The sequence below is a fragment of the Solanum verrucosum genome, unplaced genomic scaffold, assembly GCF_900185275.1.
Source record: "Solanum verrucosum unplaced genomic scaffold, falcon-dt-bn FXZP01000654.1, whole genome shotgun sequence".
Lineage (NCBI taxonomy): Eukaryota > Viridiplantae > Streptophyta > Magnoliopsida > Solanales > Solanaceae > Solanum > Solanum verrucosum.
The window spans coordinates 80,915-102,767 of NW_026020450.1; the positions used below are offsets into that span (position 1 = coordinate 80,915).

General features: G+C 29.5%; 2 protein-coding genes across 2 annotated transcripts; one reads left to right on the plus strand and one right to left on the minus strand.

The window, feature by feature from the left end:
* Window positions 1–1,163: 1,163 nt before the first annotated feature.
* On the minus strand, window positions 1,164–2,712 carry LOC125808598 (short-chain dehydrogenase reductase 2a). Its single transcript, XM_049488275.1, has 2 exons — window positions 2,595–2,712; window positions 1,164–2,071 (listed from the first exon to the last, which is right to left on the minus strand). Exons 1-2 carry the CDS (start codon window positions 2,678–2,680, stop codon window positions 1,207–1,209), a joined length of 951 nt encoding a protein of 316 aa, XP_049344232.1. The 5' UTR covers window positions 2,681–2,712; the 3' UTR covers window positions 1,164–1,206.
* Window positions 2,713–17,192: 14,480 nt separating this feature from the next.
* Window positions 17,193–20,806, plus strand: LOC125808606 (probable protein phosphatase 2C 65). The gene is made up of 5 exons (XM_049488284.1): window positions 17,193–17,736; window positions 18,116–18,433; window positions 19,067–19,184; window positions 19,563–19,786; window positions 20,302–20,806. Exons 1-5 carry the CDS (start codon window positions 17,488–17,490, stop codon window positions 20,752–20,754), a joined length of 1,362 nt encoding a protein of 453 aa, XP_049344241.1. The 5' UTR covers window positions 17,193–17,487; the 3' UTR covers window positions 20,755–20,806.
* Window positions 20,807–21,853: the final 1,047 nt, after the last annotated feature.

The following is a 21,853-nucleotide window of genomic DNA, read 5'->3' on the forward strand; positions in this document are numbered from 1 at the left end:
TTAGTTCCAAGACTATACATGTGATCTTAGTTTGTCCTATAGATTGAACTGAAGTCATATCTCTATCAAAATGTCTCCTTTTTTAATTTTTTTAAAAATTATTATTATTATTTTTAAGTAACATGAGTGAATTTTACGAGTTCGAGCCCTTAAAAGAAATTATTTTTCTAAAGACTAGACTTTCTTATGAAGATTCAGATTTATCGAATCGACCACATGAATGAATACTCCTGAAAGTCTATATATTAAGTGAACTGTTGAATTTTTTTTTCTATAGTCCAAAATGAGTGAATTGTTCAAAGTTCAAGAAAATTGTTATGACTTTCCATTTTATATACCCTACAATTAATATGACTTTCGGAAATTTCAACAAATTTTAAAGATTTCAAAATTTTCTTTTCAAGAGACTAATTAATATGAATAAGAACAAAATAGTAAAATTGATCAATCTATTAATGATTTATTAATTACAATGTAAAATAGAAAATGTTCATCTAATATGAGACGAGAGAATATTTACCATGAAATTTTTAACTACTTTACACATTTTAAAAAAAAAAAATACTTTGAGAATAATCAAAAAGGGCAATAGTGAAATAAAGCTTCAGACTTCTGAGTGTGTGCCTTATGGTCATGGATAGTGGGAAGTGTGAACTAATATATACTAATCTTTCATCCATAAATTATGAAAAAGAAAAGAACATAGACAATAAAATAATTTTGTACTCAAAGTTTTGGCCTTTGGGAAGTAAAATACAAATGTGTACTAAGAAGAGAGAGAATGAAACTCAAATTAAAAAAACTAAAACTTCAATCAATAATATCCCAATTTAAATCGTAGCTATATGTTTTTGAAGTATCTCCTTTTTATAACAAATGTTCTCTTGTCTCAATAGAAATGTTGTTGGAATTATATATATTACTTAGATCAGTTCCTCTTTGTATGAATAAACCTTATTGTTAAAAAACTAAAATCCTTCCGTTCTTAAAAAAAAAAACTAAATATATCCCATATATCCCAATTTTGTCTTCACAAAAAAGACAAAAAAAAACAACTAGTCAAGCTGACAACTTTTTAACTTCTTCGGTCAATTTGAAATAGGAAAAAGGAAGAAATTACATCAACTTCAACCCAATAAATCTATATGTTAAGCTCTTCTAAGTTAGGAATTAAATTTTTTACCCCAAGAAAAAATAAAACATACATTACAAACCAACACAATTTCTTGAAGTAGTAACTCCACCATCCACAACAAGATTATGTCCACTTACATATCTTGATTCATCACTAGCTAAATACAAAGCTGCCTCAGCAATATCTTTAGCCCTTAAAGTTGTCCCTTTTAAATTCCCCAAACTCCTCACAAAGTCTTCAATTTTTTCTACTTCTTTTTCACTAGGCAATCCAATATTCATTTCTCCTTCTTCATCTCCATCTCCATCTCCATCTCCATCTCCATGGCTCCATGCATTAACCAACATAGATGTTGCAACCCCAAATGGTGAAATACAATTAACTCGAATCCCGTACCGTCCCAATTCGCACGCGACATTCTTAGTTAGCCCTACAATCGCATGCTTGGAAGAGGTGTACGTGTGTGGCCCGAGTCCTCCCAGGACTCCGGCCACACTAGATGTTGAAATGATGCACCCATGCCCTTGTGGGATCATCACACGAGCCGCGTGCTTCATTCCCAATGCGGCTCCTCGTACGTTAACAGACATCACACGATCGAATTCGTCTGGATCGAAGTTGATTATGCTCTTTTTTTGGCTTGATTGACTACCTAAAACACCAGCATTGTTGAATAAGATATCAATGTGTCCGAATTTTGAAATTGTTGAGTCGATTAAGTTTTTGATTTCGTCTTCAGATGTTACATCACAATGAATGTAAGTTACTGATGAGGATGATGATGAAGAAGAAGACAACATGTTTGCTAATGTATTTCCCAGAATGTCTTCTACATCTGCTATTACAACTTTAGCTCCATGCCTTGCGAAGAGTCGCACTGTTGCCTCTCCAATTCCTCTAGCTCCACCTGTTACAATCGCGACCTTCCCTTCCAATCTGTAAAGGTCATTGTCACATAGGGCATCTCAATAAAATTAGTGGTCTAAAGTCAAATTATATAAAGAGGTGCGCTTTTGACACTTCAATTAATAAATTTGTCAACAAGCTTAGCTAATTCTTGATAGCTGAGAATGTGGAATAGAATATGATCCAAAAAGCCTGGAAAAATAGTAAAATCTTTGCAGCTTTCTTTTTCTTGGAAAAAATAATTTTTTTTAATATTTTCATAAAAAAAATAATCTTTGCACCTTACTCTCTTAAAAAATGTTGATTGTTTTTTTATTTTTAACAAAAGATGAAAATATAAGGTTCATAACTAGGTTTACATGCAAAAGCATGTATTTAATTAGGATGAGAAATATATAGAAAGGAACCACAAAATGAAATTTGGTTTTGATTATTTTGAAAATTAAAAAAAATAATACAAAAAGTTGAAAAAATATTGAAATCAACCAGAAAAGGAAAGAAATGAGATATGTAGCTATAGCTTATGTAAATTAATTTGTGTATAATTGATTACCTTTTAGTAAAGCTTGGAGGGTTAATTTCCATGGCTATGGAATGAACTCTTGCAAATGTTTTTTCAGGCATCAATTGAGCAGGCATTCTTATAAAAATATAAAGAAAGTGATAGTAATTATAGATAATATTACGAGGATAGATGGATTATACTTTTGAGGGGATGGGAGATTTATAGGGAATTCTCATTTAATTAACCCCCCCTATTTTTATGTTGGGGTGGGGGTTTGGGGTTGGGGGAGGGGGGGGGGGGTTATAATTTCTTGGCAATTTCCAATCCTCCAAATCCTTAACCATTATATGCTTGTCCCTCGCCACTAAAAAACAGCTATATAATTTTCACTTTCCATCATACCCCATGTGGTCATTTTTTCACTGGAGTTTTATTAGCCTAATTCATTGGTGGCCTCCTAAAGTTGTTGACACCAATTTTTATTTGGACAGTTCAACTAAACTTTGTTTATTTTAGACATTTCATGTCATGTTGTATTGTGTCATTTTGACACTTTTTTCACAATCAACAAAAAATTTAAAGTAAGTGTAAGTCACTCGCCGATGATGTGTCAAAGTACCAAATTAAATGAAGACATTTGTCATTTGACAGCAAAACAATTCTTTAACAATGAATTTTGAATAAAACTAAAAATTAGCCAATGAATCAACGACACTTGACATTTTTGCCCAAATAATTATTAAAGAGGATTAAATCATTTTTTAAAAAAAAATTACTTTGCAAAACTCCCCCCACCCACCCCTCCCCGATCCTAGTTGTCTTCTCCAGCAAATTAAACCCAACCCCCTTCGTTTTCTCTGTCGACCGTGTATCTCAATGCTTTTTAGTTTTATCAACTCTAAAATCAAATCTAATTCACATAGAGATGTGTATTCAACTCTAAAATCACTCTCAACACTTTTCACCATTGAAGGACCTTAAGGTAGGAAAAATGATGGCCAAAAAATAGGAAAGAAGAAGGAAAAAATTAAATAAAAATCGGCTAAAGATGTCTTTCACGCGCTATTTATAAGTGTATTACACTCACCGTATCATGTCAGTAAAAAGTGTCAAAATGACACAACAGGACTTGACATAATGTGTCTAAAATAAACAAAACCTAGTTAAAGTGTTTAAGTGATAATTTGTACCAACTTTAAGGGATCATCGATGAATTCGATCTTTTTTTTTTAAAATTATCGTGGTGTTCAGGTTAATTTTCACGTATCTCCACTAATTTTATGAGATATGTGTCATTTCTCACCAATAACATGTATCAGATAACTTTATCCACCAAGACCTAGAATCACAATATATTAACAGACAAAAGTTACTTGATAGTGAAAAATTTCGTCTTACACTTATGTACAATATATTCTCACAGTTTCAATTTTTTTATATTATACCATTTGACTTGCATAAAATTTAAGAAATTAAATAATAAATATTAAAATTTGTGGTCTAAAATCTTCCTTGTCAAAAGTTAAAGTGAAATTTTAAAGTTAAATTATTTTTAATTATAAAAAAATTAATATTCTTTTTTTGAACGAACTAAAAAGTGCGCTCCTTAAGTTTGATGCATGATATATATAAATTGTAAAAATTACCTATCAATAGGCACAATATTAAATGCTTCATGATGCATGATATATATAAATTGTAAAAATTACCTATCAATTGGCACAATATTAAATGCTTCATGATGCATGATATATATAAATTGTAAAAATTACCTATCAATAGGCACAATATTAAATGCTTCATTCAAATTGTAAGCAAACATGGCCAAATAAAGTAAATGAATTTGCTACCCAATGATTTTTTTTTAACTACTCAATTATAATTTTTTTTTTAAAAAAAGATAAACTATTAGTGTTCAATTAAATAAATGCTTAGCTGTCTTGGAGATCTCTAAACTATTATTAAATTAAGCCTACTAATTAATCTTAAACTATTTAAATACATCTACTTATCCCTTCTTCAATTGGTACTTGTTGTATGTAGATTAATTTTACAAAAGAAAAAAACATTTATTTTTTTTTTGCAAAAATGGAAAGGATCAGTTTTTGCTGTAAATATTTGTCTGCAAAATACTTTTTGACTTTTTGAGTCAGCATAGCAACTTTTTTTGAAAAAAAATATAAACTGAAGCAGAGGCCACGTTTATTTCATAAATTAATAAATGAAGCTATTTTTTAACCAAAATGTTACTCTACTTTATTTTTTTCTCAGAGTATTAAATAAAGTCATTAAGTATAAAACCAAATTAATTTCATAATTTAGTGCAATAAAATAAAAGTTTACTCTTTTGGATCATTTTACTTGTCACGTTTTTGGCTTACATGTCCCTTATGAAAGAATATACTCAATATAGTTTAAATTTTTCAAATAATAAGCATCTTGAATAATTTATTCTTATTAAAAACGATAAGTAAAGTGGTTCGAAAAGAATAGTAATCGTTCATGAAATTAACCATATTTAATTTACGGGTAATGCTAGATGGCCAGAAAATTTTAAAAGTGTATAATATCTTTTTTAATTTTAAAATAAAGTGATTTTTTCCATTTATTAATTTAAAAAAGTATGAAAGTTAAAAGGATAAAAATGTTCAAAAAGGTAAAATAACATAGGTAAAATACCATTCTGGCCAAAAGGATTTTTCCTTAATTTACTACTCTCTTCGTTCCTATTTATATGTCCCCATTTTAGGTTCCACATCCCTTGAGAAACTAGGTAGGTTTACCATCGTACCCTTATTTAGTGTTCTTTTGAAGTCAACTTTTCAATAAATGAACATGAATTAATTTATATTGATTAATTAAATTAACCAATGAATATGAATTAATCATTTAGTTATCCTATGTTGGTCAAATTTATACTTTCAAGGCTAATAACTCTCAAAGGTAAAATAAAAAGAAAAGTGTACTTCCTCTGTCCAATAATAGTTGTTCATTATTGACTTTGCACACTTTTTAAGAAACTATAAATAGAAGGATAATTTTACTATATTACCCTTTGAATAATAAATACAATGTCTTAAAAAATGTAATAGAGAAACAACTATAATTAATTATATGAACAAATTAGGAACTAAGTATAAAATTATTCATTGAATTCATAAAGTGGATAAGTATTATTGGACATCTTAAAGTATAGTGAATAATTATTGTTGAACGGATGAAATAATAAAAACATCTATTTTTATAAAGAATGATATATAAATAAGAACGGAGGAGGGTACTAAATTTGAAAAGATTCATACAGGTCACAGAATCCAAGAAGGAATTGTAGTCATCCTAATTCCTATAAGATGAAACAAAATTAAATAAATTAATGTTAGTCAAGTCTTAGAAGATCCACCCATCTAGACCTATAAGAAAACCTAGAGGAAAGTGAAACTAGGAAGCTAAGTATTAATTCAATTAAAATATGTAAGTTTATTTTATTTTATTTTTTATATTTCAGTATTAAAATATGTAAGTTATAGACACTCAACTATGTGCATATACAAGTGGTATAGTAGTCCAAAAAAAATAGTTACACAATTATATTTTAGGATCTAACATTAGATTCAATATAATTTCAAGAAGAGGATGCAATCATGTACGCATAATTTATTTCGATCTCGAAAAGATAAGTACTAAATCATTTCTGATAGATCATCGACTCAATTACTCAAAAAACGATAAAAAGTGTAAGAAAAACAAATAAAAACAACAATAAAATAATCAAAGTTAAAATAACAATATGTAATAAAAATCTTTTAAAAAAAAGAATAATATTAACACTCTACCTCTTTCCAATAAAAAAAAACAAATTTATGTAAACTTGTGTTATACACACGTCAAATTTGTGAAGTTGGAGCTAAAATTGAAGATGAAGTTATCAGGGGTGGCTCAAACCCGTTGGTGGCCTAAGGCCAAAATCAAACTAGAGGCCTTAAAAAAAATTATAAATGTTTTTATTTTAAATCTATTTTTCTAGCTTTTTGAGATGCAAAGTTGTTAATAATTTTTGTGTAGTCAATCTCTTCTAATAATTCTTTTTCAATCGATAATATAGCCAAACCACTTAATCTTTCTTGAGACATTATCGATCTTAAATAATATTTTATTATTTTTAATTTTGAAAAACTTCTTTCGGCTGAGGCGACTGTTACGGGAATTGTTAACATTATAGCAATGTAAGCATTTGGAAAAGAATCAAGTCTTTTTATTTGATTGAGTATCTCAATTAGAGTATTGTCTTCTACTTTTATGATTTCCCTTAACACTTTTAATTCAGAAAATAAGTCTAAACCGTCAATATCGGAGTGAGTATTATGTTTTAAGGAACATTCAAGTTTAAGACAATATTTTTTCAAATTCTCATCATCTAATGATCTCAATTTTTTCCCACTAAATAGAAAACTAAAAATATTTTCATATACTTCAAATTGTTCAAATCTATTTTGAAGTGAAAAGATGGCTTGGTCTACTATGTATAAGAAGTAATCAACTCTAAATGATTCTTCAAGAGATCTTGTGATTTCATTATCAACATTCTCATCAAATTGTTTTTTTCTATAAATTACATGTTTCTTACGAAATACAGGTTCTATATTCATTTCTAATGCAATTTCCTTAGCCGAAATCATAGTACTTGTAAATCCTTCTTCTCTATATGTTTTAAAAAAAGAAACTAAACCTCTTAATTGATCTATAGCGACATCAAAATCTAACAAATATTTTAAAACACTATTTACAATATCAAATAAAAAATATAATAAACATAAGACACAAAACAAAAATAATATTAGAATTAGAATGATATTACTGAATTCAAAAGCTATGAAGACTTGATTTCCAAAAATGAATCGGGCTGCTGCAATATAGTTTTCTCCAAATTTAAAATATAAACTATCAATAGAACGAGTAAATTTTTAAACTTTGAATAAGAGAGATGTAGGATTAGAAAAAAAGAAAGTGAGAAGAAATAGAAGGGAGGAGGATAAAATATATAAAAATAAAATTAGAAAAAAAATAAGGTAAAAAAAAAGATAACTTGTACATTAAAATAAAAAGTACACAACTTTTTATTGAAAAATCAAAAAGTCATAGTCATATCTATCATACTATCACTTCATTGAGCCGTTTTGCATTTATTGTCTTGGTTCTAACAATTTTTTTTAAAAATTTAATCCTTCCTAATTAACTAAACAATGGGGTCTTTGCATTTATTGTCTTAGTTCTAATATTATTTTTTAAAATTTAATCCTACCTAATTAACTAAAAAATGGGGCCCCCTAAAATTGGGGGCCTAAGGCAAAAGACTTTTTTTTAAGCCTTACCAGCCGCCCCTGGAAGTTATGTACTTGACATAATACAAATCAGTTTAAGTGTATCTCACGCAAATTACCATGTAAGACAAATGTGTTTATTCATTTAATTTTATACAAAGCTAAGTGTCTACTTATACAAGCGCAAAATTAAAGAACATAATTATCATATGAAACTAAGTTAAAAACTACGTTTATGTATTATATTCTACTAGTAAAATTATCCGCGCTTCGCGCGGGAGTTTAATATCACAGAATTTATAAATTAATACTTAAAACCTATCAGTCATTAAAATTAAAACACTATATATTATCTTACATACAAGATTACATAGTAACAAACATTAATAATGTAAAGGAAAATGAAATTTATTACTTCTTATCATTTATCCTTAATAACATAAGCATAAATTAATGACTGTAAAAATACATACCAAGATCTGTAACATAAGCAATGGTGTCAGTGAGTCACTCAATAGGAACAGAGTACACAAATATTTAATTGTGAAGAAGAAGAAGAAGAAGAGGTTTAGAATTTTCGTTGTTTTAAAATGAGAGGGAATCCCTCTATTTATAGACAACAAAGGGTAGCGTGAACAAATGTTTATTGTGTCTTATCGAAAATGTTACAACTATTTGGAAAAGTTGCAACCCTTCGGAAAGGTCACAACCTTTTATAAAAATCACAACTGTTCATAAAAATTGCAACTCTTCATTAGAATCGCAACTTATCATAAAAGTCGCAACTCTTCATAAAAGTCACAACTTTTCATTAAAGTCACAACTCTTCACTAAAGTCACAACTCTTCATAAAAGTCACAACTTTTCATGAAAGGGGAAGACTAGTTTTGGCAACAAATAAATTTAAAAGAGAATTATGATTTGTGGTGGTGCCACGTAGGCGGGCCTAAGGTTTTCTTTTATATATATATATATATATATATATATATATATATATGATATGATATGATACTATTATGCCTCTATTTTGCCAGGAAAATGGACAAGCTGGATTTTGCATATCTATTTGCATTTCTTGGGATTTTTGTGAAGATCTTATCCTATAAATATATCTCAATTTTGGATATAGTCAATCTTTCATTATGGATTAATTATCCTAGAAATATACACATATATCCATCAATTAAAATTAAGAAAGCAAAATAATATTAAGTACTAATTTAAGAAAGAATGGTTTGTCAGAAGTTCATGCTATCATGTGCCTCTGGAATTTCATCTAGGAACATCATGATCTCCATTTATTTCTTTTTATTAATTACTCTAATTTTGTACTACTACTTGGCTCCTATATTTTAATTCAAACTCCAAATTTAAGGGATTGAATCCAGTAGTAAAAAATATATTAGAATTATCACTATTTGACGAGTTTTTCATTCTAATCATCAGTTTTTTCTATTTGAACTATCAACATCTATAAATCAAAACGCACATTGAAGCCAATTAGTTGTTGTTCCTTTTTTCAACCTGCATTATCACTATATGTGTATTAAATTATACTTCAAAGTTGATTAGGTCAACTATCAGTTATTCTTTTTTTCCTGTGTGAACTATCACTGTTTATCCATTTTTCTTACCTGCATTATCATCATTCATGTATTAAAACACACCTCGAAACTGATTTGATCAACTCTTGATATTTGTTCATTTTTTCTACTTAAACTATCACTACCTACTCAACTATAGGTATATCTTACTTAATACATAAATGGTTATAGTTTAGGTGCAACAAAATGAATAACTAATAGTTTAGGTATATATGAAACTCAGAAAAAAATAGATGTATTTTTGTAGCATTATTTCAATAAAAAATTATGATTCTATTAAGTAGTTTTGTTAAGTTGAGTTATTTTATTTCAAATTAATATATACCATATAATATAGACATTTATAGTATGAAAATGAATATTTATATCAAATAAAACATGCATAAAGATATTCTACTTATCGTAAGATCTCATGGGAGTGGATACCAAAATATATTTTTTCTTAGTTCAATATATATGAGTCAAAGCCACTAGCTGTAATACATTTGTCCTTCACCTAATTGTTTGTTTTCCTAGATTACATTTATTACTAGTCCTCTATTCTAAGCTGTAAATTCAAATTTACGCTACATCCGTTCCTTTTTAGTTGTTATAATTTTCTTTTTAAGAGTCAACCGATATAAATTTTGATTAATATTTAAAATGTATTTTTTTCATATTGATATAAAAAAAATTTGCAACTTTTAATACTTTTTTATATAATTTTTGAATATCTAATTTTTTATTTTAAAATATCAAATTAACTAATCTAATTTAGCTTTGAAAGTTAGTCAATTTGACTCTTGAAACCCGCAATATGACTATTGAAAAAAAAAGAAAAAGTATATTATAAGGGATATTTTTGTCATTTTCATTCTTTTATGCCAGAATAATTAATTTTGTTATGATTTTTTATTTTCCAGAATAGAAATAACTTATTCCTATACTAATTACTAATTATAATATAACTTATTTCAAAATTAATAATCATAAAAAAATAAAAGTATAACTTTTTTTAATCTCAAAAAACTATCTATAATGCATATCAAATGACCCAATGGGTCAAACTCACCATATTTTGTAATACTAATTGGTGGAAAACAACGAAGGGCCAGCTAATCTTAGGTCAAACAAGGGAAAAAAAGAGTTAAAAATAGATCCATATAGATCTTCTGCATATTAATTTTTTACCGCTGAGAAACAATAACTTACTCAATGTAATATATAATGTAACATATAATAGCTTACTCAATGTAATATACATATATTGTCCTTATGTTAGTTAGAATAGAAAAATGATATTAGATACTCTCGACTAAAAAAAATCATTTTTAAGAATATATTTTAAAAAGAATGCAGGATTTAAAAGAGCTATAATGAAAACATTGAGGAAATAAAAGCACGAACAACATAAATAGTACAAATAATCAAGGTAAACAAAACAACAAAAATGCAAAAGCATTGTCAAAAGGCTCAAAGGTGATCCGTGACATTTTTTTAAAATAAAAGGTTGTAAATGGGAGAGTAAGTTATAAGATGAAAAATTAAATCCGTGTCAATTATGTAAAAATATAAATAATCAGTCAGTTGAACTATCAACTATCATCATTTATTGTCATAGTTTTGTTAATCCCATTTCATTTTTGAGCTATTAGCTAGTTGGAGGACATTAATTTTATGTGTCAGTTTTTTTTATTAGTATTCAAAAAATAATTATGTGCCAAAAATGTAATGAAGGTTTACCAATTTTGAATAATTTAGTAGTATTATTCTAGAATGGGGAGTTTGAAGGAAGTTTGTAAGACAAGGAACTTTTACCAACATAGTAAAAGTTTAAATTATCAATCAATCACTATATATGACATTACTGTAACGGCATGTTCCCGTCATTATGGAAAAGTCAATGGAAAAAGAATTGGGGCATGAAAACTTTTGAGTAGTGACTTGAAAATGTCTAGTCTAGTCCAGATTTGGACGAAATCTAAGTCAGGTAAGGTCTAGGGAAATATGGTAATGAATGGGGGATTTAATTATGAATTTGATCACATAAGTGAATAGCCAAGACGTTAAGGAGCATGTACGGCTTTATGGAATCGAATTCGGGCGAGTAGAACTCCCGAAAGTGATTTTGGCGTGAAAGGGTAGTTTCTGAACGTCAAGGGTTGAAGGTGTGTTGCGAAATGGAAGCTTGGAACTCAAATTCTGAGCTTCTGTCTCCGTGCAAGCCACCGGGGCGGGATTATTCCTGTCAGGGTGGGGCCTCTGTGGTGGATTGGGTCTCGGTATGGCAGGACAGTCGCGACTTAAGTCGGGAAAAAACTTCAATTTCGTTATTTTCTGCAAAACTTCGTTCTTGAGAGCTAGGAGACGAACCATAGCAGTTCTTGACAGATTTTCACGTTTTCTAGCGCTAATGGTAAGATAATTACTTCCCTAATCCGTGTTTCGATTCTTAGAACTTAGAATCTTGGGTAATTATCATTGGGGGGGGGGGTAAGAAGTTGATGGCGGGAAAAGCCCTAATTGAACATTAGGATCTGGGTTTGGCCTTGAGTGATAACTTTAGTTATAATCCATTTAATTTAGGCCTTGTTTATTGATCCATGCATTAATTACTTGTGTTTAGACCAAGAACAAGCGGAAAGAATTTGGAAAGGGAAGGATCAAGTGTCTTAGAAGGATTCAAGCTTGGCTTCGAGGTAGGTGATGGTTCGATTTCCTGTTTGTGTGATGTGTGCTGGTAGATTGCTTCATAGTATGCATACGTGTATTTGAATAATGAAATGTGAATCGAATCTAATGAATGATTATGTGCGAACAACTATATGCAATGAACCTACTACTTGATCATGTGACTATATATACTATGCATTATGGTGTGGTTGTGATTGTGGTTGTGCTGATTGGATTGATGTCACGTTCCGATACATGCATTGGATCGGGTGTCACGTTTCGACACATATATTGAACCGGGTGTGACACGTTTCGACACATATATTAAACCGGGTGTGACACATTTCGACGCATACATTGAATCGGGTGTCACGTTCCGACACACTAACAGTTTGGGTATGGGTTTCATGAGAGAACCACTTGTGATTATTATGTTTATGTCTACTTGTCATGGATATTGGGAGATTGTATGTTGCTCTAAAATGATAACTGAATTGTGCATTCCGTATATGTGTGTTGACTGTGTTGTAATTGCTTGTGTATATTGTGCTTACTGAAGTGGCCGCGTTATCCTACTAGTACACTGTGGTTGTGTACTGATACTGCACTTGCTCGTTCTTTGTTGAGTACATGGCATCTTCAAGCGGCTATTGAAAGACCTCAGTTAGGAGATCACTGATCGAGACCGAATTCAAGGGTGAGCCAGTTCTTCGAGGCTGTCATGGGTTCTCTATTGTTTAGTCCATTCTTTCGGAATCAGACTCTATAGTTAGACTTATTCATATGTTCAGTTTCGAGGTTGTACCCCTATTTCTTAGACTTGTTGATTAGTAGAATTTTGGTGCAATGATTTTCAGGTTCTAGGGGTTGACTTCCGCAATAGTTTGTTTAATTGTTTATTTAAAACCTTTGGAGTTTATGAAAACTCCATTTTTATCCTTCATTTAAACCTATTTCCGTATCTTTAAATGCTTACTTTTTCGTTAAGTTGCTTAGTTGGCCTGTAGTAATGGTTCTCCCATCGAAGGGTTAGTATGGGTGTCAATCATAACGGGTTGAGTTGTGACAATTACTTATGCGTCACACAATGTTAATGAAAGGATTTTGTTTTGCGTAAACAAAATGTGGTGCACAAAATATGATTAATTCTGTTGGCTGAATGAAAATCATTGTTTGCAACAAATTTTAGAGTGATAGAAAATAAATTGCCATCACAAATAAAATATGAAGAAACATAGTTTTATTCATCAAGATTGTGAGGACAAATTTCTTGTCCTTTGATTCTTCTCCCTTTAGATTTCTCCGTAATTCAAGGGTCGTTAATGTCCTATTTCTCGAACCAGGATGATTTGGACTTGATCTCCATAATTCGAGGGCCGTTAGTGACGTATTTCTCGAACTAGTATGATTTAGACTTGATCTCCATAACTCAAGGACCGTTAGTGGCGTATTTCTCAAACTAGGATAATTTGGACTTTATCTCCATGAAAGAAATTATGATTTAGACTTGATCTCCATAACTCGAGGGCCGTTAGTGACGTATTTTTCAAACAAGGATAATTTGGACTTTATTTCCATAAAAGGATTTGTGAATGTTCTTGAAGTATTTGATTATATATCATATATAAAAAAGACTGGCATATTTTGATCTCATCTTTGTTAGTATTTCATGAATTTGTAGAATTTTCGAGATGCTTTTTTAAACTTTTTCAAGGGAATACAGTACCATTTATATAAGCATGAACTAGGGTTTAGGGTTGAGTAACCTGCAAAAATCATAGTTGAGATTGAACACACCTTGTAGAGTCCGAACTCGAATTGATACACATCTTGTAGAGTTCCATAAAATTTCAATGTCTGCAATCGTCATTTTCCCTTTTTGACTTGACAACTCTATTTGCTTAACACAAATTTTATTTTAACCTCCAGTCTTTCACATACTACTTCACTATCCAGCTAGCTCTGACTCGAAAGCACACATATACAATAGGTAAAAATACATCAATTCAATCCAATCATAACTTAGTTATACAAAAAGAATAAATCAATATCGAAAATAAATAAAAGTGAAATTAAAGTGCATGTTTGACCATAGTATACAATTATTAATGGGGTGTACGGCACGATACATGTGATATTATACTATCCAAAGTTGTCGTCCTTGCTGGCTATTACTGTACATTTTTCTGCCTCTTTATTTTGTTTTAAAATTAACATATACATTTATTTAAATGTGGGAATATGTTAATTAATTAGAAAAAATATTTATATTATGAGAAATTATTCCTTCTTACTTTTAAAGATATGATTTCATATTTAGTATTAGAAGTCGGCTAGGCCACATTATTTATCAATGTATGGTTAGGTAGTAGTGGGGGCAGATTTTGATATTCACTTAATTACTGGTTCACGTAAATTTTATTTTTATTTATATATATAATTATTAAATATTTAATTATAAATATATAAAAATATTTAATTGTGAATTCAATTATTATAGATATTAATTTGAGATCGTTATAAAAATTTGTAAATTTTAAATTTTGAATTCGTCGTTTGTGTGTATAGGGTGGACTTTGACTATATACGTATTATATAATGATTCTGATACTTGTAAAGTATATATACTCTTTTCTAAGTTTAGTAATAGATCCAGTTTATTATACTAAAAAAAAGAAGCAATTGGAGGAATATATTCTTGTTTACTTTTCTTCTCTTTTTATTTTTATTTCTTATATGGATTAATTGACGATTGTTTCCTCACCTTATAACCCTCTTCCTCATTATACTTTTTCCTGTATCCAATTTAGAAATAAAATCTAACAAGATTGATGACGGTTTGTCAAGTATTCAGTTTTTTGACGTGTTTTTCCCAAAAAAAATCTTTCTATTATTTGAAATATTTAAACTTTAAAATTGTCATTTTAGTTACTGTTAATGAGATAATTTATAGTCATATCAAATTTAAATTAATTTTTTCCTTCTTTATTTTGTGACCAATCAAAGTACATTACATAAATAATTAAATAAAAGGACCACTCGTATAGAAGAATTAATTAATTAAATAAAATAAGTGGTTTATATTACAAAAAAGGCAATGAATAATAAAATTCGAAAGGGCTCAATATCGATCGTATGTACATTATCTAGGTGATTAATTTAATTAATTTTATATATACAAAGATAAAAAGCAAATACATGTATTATTTATGTATAAAAAATTATGAGTGTCATACCTTTTGTACTATTAAGTATTAAGCATCTACACAATTAATGTCTTTGTTATCTTTTTTATTTATTTATTTATAGATATTCCCCTTTTGTGTAAAGGAATTTAATAGTAATATTTAATTTTGCCATTTTTTTTTTTTGGAAAGCTAGCCATTAGGTTCTCTCCACGAAGCACTTGAACAAAATAAAAACTTAGTTACGTTAAAGTGGACAAGTAAAAATAAAATAAAAATTATACTTAATAAAATATGAAATAAGTAAAAATAAACAAAGAAAGAATATAAATTATTATCATAAAAATCATAAATGATAAACCACATAAAAAAAATCTACCTTCTTTCATTATTCTTTGCATAATAATTGACAAATTAAGTAAATGATTCATCACAGAAGAAAAAAAAAAGTATATGTGTTGATTAGCCGTTGAACTTTGGAAAACTAATCAAACAGAAAGCATAATTTACATTTTAGAGTATTTGAATATGGGGTTATTTAAACTTTTACCGTCGAAGGGCAAAAATTAAACATCAATCATTTGAAGGGTAAAATATCCAATTTTATGATTGAGGGTGTTTTGGTATGAAGGAAATTTTTAATTTTTTCATGTTCGATTGATCAAATATTTTGAAAAAATATTTTAGGAAAAAAACTTACGTACTTAAAAATGAAGACAATATTTTTTCTTATGAAAGTAGGAAAAGCAAGTCCCACTCATGACATTCCACATTGATTGTGATTTGTGTCCGTTCCGCCCTCCAACACAGCTCATATTCACCCCCCATCCATTACGTTCCTCATCACCACCATCCTACCACTATCTCTCCACGACCACCTTCCATAATGTTTATCTAAATTATATACAAATGTTTTAAGAGAATACTTTTTTTTCTAATTACTTATCAAACACAAAAAAATAAGTAACAAATTTATTTATTTTTCTAAAAAATATTTTCATTCGTACCGAACATACCCTTAATCTCATTTCACATTTCAATTCACTCAAAACAATGCTAAAACGGATCCTACATCTAGGGCCGGTTATACACACAGATGAGCTGAATACCCATCAAGAAATTTCATTAAACTTGCATGTTGCATCTCTCTAGACTTTGGGCATATATACACGAAGAATGTAGGAACTTTTACATGAGTGGTCACGTGGGATAATAAAAACAAATTACAATAGTTTAGGAATGAATTATTTTTATATTACGAATTTTATCAGAATTTAGATTAGATAAATGCATTTGGCGCGTCCAGATACATGTGGATCAAAATTAGGTATAATTTGTTCCAGATACACTGTATCCAAATGGATTCACATGTATCTAATTATAACTCTCTCACTCGGAGAGTCTAATTATAACTCTCTCACTCGCCTCTCTCCTTCTCTCCCTCACCTTCTCACTCTCTCGCTTGCCTCTCTCCCTATGTATCTGTATTTTCCGATTGTATCACATGTATCTAGTGTGATTCACATGTATCTGGATTACACCAACTACCTCGCTCGCCTCTCTCCTTCTCTCGCTCGCCTATCTCTCTATTTCAATGCACCCGGTAGCAAAATACATATATCTAACTTGAAATATTGTGTGACATTATTAATGAGAGAGACAATATGTAATCATTTCAAACTATAAGGAAAAATAGTAAATATGGTAGAAATGTTTGTGTAATTAAATAGTTTTTTCATAATAAAACAATTACCCGTCTATACTCATTTATAAAGTTCGCTCATTAAATAATTAAATTTTTATGTCCAAACGCCTCCTAAAAATGTAACCGTATGGTCAAACTATTTTATCCAAAATAAGAAAAAAATATAAAGGAAAAAAAAGAAGAAGAAAAAAAGTACTACATCCATGATTATATTCTCCTCTTCTTGTTTCTTTATTTCCCACAAATCATGAATGTTATCTCATGAGAATAACATTCTTGATTTGTCATCCTCCTCCTAATTGTCTTGTCTTTCTACCTTTGACTCTTTGTCAATATATTCATAAAAATTTTGTATTCTAATATTTTCCATTATCAATATTCAAAGAATTAATTAACCATATACAATGGCTTTAATTTCAATAAGCAAGATTTGTTTTTGAGGAGATTATCATCGAAAGCGCGCAAAAAATTAGAGATATGGGTGCATGTTGTTCATGTCAAAGGGTGCGCCATTTTGATCATCAAGGGAATTATCGTCACCATAATTATATTAATGGTGATGATAAAGAAGATAATAATATTATTGTTGAAGATGATCATCATGGTGTTGTAGGAAAGGGAGATTTTGGTGCTAATATTAGGTTACATGGATATTCTAAATTTGTATCTATGTATAGTCAACAAGGTAAAAAAGGGATCAATCAAGATGCCATGACAGTTTGGGAGGTATTCTTAATTCTTTTATTTATTTCTATTGTATATATTTTATGACATATTTGTCATTATAATTGTGGTACTGATATTAATTACGATGTGAATTTATCTTAGTCAAATGTCTCATCAGAAAAGTGAAAGTTCATGATTCAATTGTTGAACATGCAATATCTTGATAGTTGGACCTGTACAAAAGAATGTCTTTAGGTTTATGTTTTCATGTTCTTTTGTGTTTCTTGGATTGGAATTTTAATCATGACACCTTGTCATAGTTAAAAAATCCTCATGATGTTCAAATTCATCCCTTTATATTGTTTGTTATTTTTTTTTTCCTGAAAATGGATTATTATAAATATGACTAATAAATTTATTTCATACATAATATGTGCAGAATTTTGGTGGAGAGAAAGGTGCGTTTTTCTGTGGCGTATTCGATGGGCATGGTCCATCAGGTCACAAGGTGGCGCGCTATGTGCGTGACTTGTTACCATCAAAAATTTCGATATCGTTAAAAGAGAGTGATATTAATGAGAATGAAATTATTAGAAACATCGAAAATGATGAAGAATCTAATCAGAATTTCCCATTATTTGATGCATGGAAATCTGCATATCTCAAGTCCTTTAAAGAAATGGATGAACAACTTGGAAGGGAACCTTCAATTGAAAGTTATTCTAGTGGCACAACAGCTGTTACTTTATTTAAACAGGTAATTAATTAACCTTTCATTTTATGAGGACATGGTTGTCATTTTAACTTTATTTTATTCCAATAAAATCACTAAAATACCTTTTTTGTTTACTCAACTTGTCTAAATATCATAAAGTCATGACTAACCAATTTGTTGTAACCAAAATGTCACATAACTTTACCTAAGTATCATAGACACACACTTAGAATTTGTTTGTGTCCAAAAAGTCACTAACTTTGATAAATCATAGAAAATTCATCATTTGTTTCTATCATAACGACTAGTAGGAAGAGTTGAGTAACTTTTTCGTTATAAATAATAGTTGAGTGACTTCATGATACTTAGGTAAAATGTGAGTTTCGTTATTAAAAAAAAAAGGTTTAGTGACATGGTGTAGTAAAATGAAAGTTGAATAATCATCATGAGATTAACCCTTTATTTTATATTTGTATCAAGAAAGAAAAAGAAAGAGATTTTTTAGCGCATATTAAAAGTAAATTTGATACTTATGGTTTAAAATATTTCATAAACATTCTTATATTTATATAAAAAAAATGTCATTAAAAATAAAACGAGAAGAAGCTTGTGGTTTGATAGATTATTGAGTTGTGATTTTTTGTTTGTTCTAATAATTAATTGTGGTATTTTCAGGGGGAACATTTGTTCATTGGAAATTTAGGTGATTCTAGAGCAATTATTTGCACTAGGGATGAGAAGAATCAACTTATTTCCCAACAACTCACAGTGGACTTGAAGCCTCACCTCCTAAGTAGGTTCTTTCAGTCATTCAATATTCAGAATTAATCAATTGACTCGAACTTACAAAAAATTTCACCAAAAATAATTTTGAAAACGAGCGTGATTTGAACTTTAAACTTTTTCTTGCCCATGATATAACCTTCAAAGTCAAAAGTTAAAATTTGAAGTTCAGCCATGTGGCAAGTGAAGTCAAAAGTCCAAGTCTACCACCACCAAAGTCATTTTTGTAAATCACCCTTAATCTCTCTCATTGGATAAGTCTAAAAGAATCTCATTTATTCCACCATACTTTTTTGCAATCTTTTAAGAAAATATTTTAACTTAACTCAATTACATAATATAAACTTCATATATTTAACGTATTCATTGTATTTTTTTTTTTCATTAGATGAATATGAAAGAATTAAAAGTTGCAAAGGAAGAGTAATGGCAATGGAACAAGAACCAAATGTGTATAGAGTATGGATGCCAGATGAAGATTGTCCCGGCCTTGCCATGGCTAGGGCTTTTGGTGATTTTTGCTTGAAAGACTATGGCCTCATCTCTACCCCTGAAGTTTATTATAGAAAACTCACTGAACACGACGAATTCGTCGTCTTGGCTACTGATGGGGTAAGTTCAGTAACTTAATTCCACTTGCACGTATGACATTTTACGCACAATTTATAACATTTTACTCGCGTTTTATGTTTTATGTTGCTAGTGTAAACTATTCTAGCTAGCTTAATTCCACTTGCATGTGTGACATTTTATACCGATGGTGTAAACAATGCTAGATGGCTTGATTCCACTTGCATGTGTGACATTTTACGTGCATTTTATACTGATTGTGTAAACATTGCTAGGTAACTTAATTCCACTTGCACGTATGACATTTTACTTGCGTTTTATATTGATAGTGTAAACAATGCTAGCTAACTTAGTTCCACTTGCACGTATGACATTTTACATTTTGCACGTGTGACATTTTAAGTTGACTTAAGACAATAGGTAACTCTTTGTGTATCAAGTCTGAGATGATAACTTGAATAATAGAGTAACAATATGTTACAACCAATTAGGATTGGTTTTTGTTATAATGAAAGTTGATTGTCAGTATGTATAACTTAAACTCTATTTATTCGTAGGTGTGGGATGTTTTAACCAACGATGAAGTGATCCGAATAGTTTCTACAACAAGAAAGAGATCAATGGCAGCAAAAACACTAGTAGAATGTGCAGTTCGAGCCTGGAAATACAAGTATCCACGCGCGAAAATTGATGATTGTGGCGTAGTTTGCTTGTTTTTCAAACGCCAAAAGCCTCTGTTAACCAAATCAATGTCTGAGGTTACTCAATTGAGCTTCAATTATGCAGAATTAGCAAATGATCAAAATTACCCTGATAACACGAAAACAGATGATGGACTAGATACATTGCTTAATTATCAAGTCAAAGAAGGAGATGATCAAGAAATTGATCGCGGAGTTAAGGATGGATCGGATAATGATAACAAGAATTCATCGACAGATCATCTACATTATCGAGGCCAACGAAGAAAATCTGCGATGAAATTTGTGTATCCTGAAGATCATCAATAATATGAGGCTTGTATACATATAAGTAGCCAAAAATAGAACTCCAAAGGCAAAACAGAGTAAATTGGTGACAAAATAAGGGTTATAAAATGTTCACGATCGTTAATCTCTGGTGTATATAACTTAAACTCTTAAGAAAAATGTACAGTTGAAAATCACATCTTAAGTCATCCCAAGACAAGACATGAACCTCTAAATTGTGACATGTATTTAGAGGGCTAATGTCTCAATAAGACAAACTTCAGTCCTATGCACGATTTTTAATATCTCCCGATATATTGAAAACACCCCACATGTACGTGCCATCATAGCTAAATATCCCAAGTTTTTTTTTCTCTCTTTAAACATTCTTTGAAGTGTTTATAATTGTTTGCATAATATGTTGTGTTCTATTAGTGAGAATCTAATAATTACTTACGGTATTGCTATGTACATATCTTATAACTTAATTTTGTAATGCTTTTGACCAATTTTATACAAGTTTTAATGTATTTTTCTTAATATTTTCATATTTTGATCTATTTTTAAAATTCTACTACATTCTTTTAAAATATTTATATGTAAAATAATGAAGCATTAGTCTGCAAATGACCTAAAAGACATTCAAACAGGAATTAGAAGGGTGAACACCTAAATTTTGCACCATTTTATTTTTATACTATAGTTGACAATTTTTAGCTTATTTTTATACATTTCTCAATGACTACAAAATGGGGGCATATCACTCATTTTTCTTCAATAGTTTTATCTTGTTTTTCGTATAAGCGTCAAAATTTATCTGATGTTAACGCCAAGTATAAACGCAAGATATGTCTTATCCATATATATATTTTTTGGTTTATCACTTGTTTTTCAACATATTGTTTGACTAATAAATTCCTGAATTAAAACAAAATCACAAATTCAAAGTAGAAAGATAGTTCCATTCTATATTATACCAAACGACATAAATTTAGTTTTAATAGAAAAGATAAATTTGGTTATAATATTATGATATTCTATCCCTAGTTAGCCGAAAGTAGCAAATTTGTACAAGTTCTCTTCAAGATTAAAAAGGCTAACACAGAAATAGAACAAATAATTAATAGATTATATTTTCTTC

Coding starts and splice junctions, on each gene's coding strand:
- LOC125808598 (XM_049488275.1), bottom strand. CDS start 2,680: ATGCCTGCTCAATTGATGCCTGAAAAAACATTTGCAAGAGTTCATTCC. Junction 2,072..2,594: donor CCTCCAAGCTTTACTAAAAG/GTAATCAATTAT, acceptor TGACCTTTACAG/ATTGGAAGGGAAGGTCGCGA.
- LOC125808606 (XM_049488284.1), top strand. CDS start 17,488: ATGGGTGCATGTTGTTCATGTCAAAGGGTGCGCCATTTTGATCATCAA. Junction 17,737..18,115: donor ATGCCATGACAGTTTGGGAG/GTATTCTTAATT, acceptor TAATATGTGCAG/AATTTTGGTGGAGAGAAAGG. Junction 18,434..19,066: donor CTGTTACTTTATTTAAACAG/GTAATTAATTAA, acceptor TGGTATTTTCAG/GGGGAACATTTGTTCATTGG.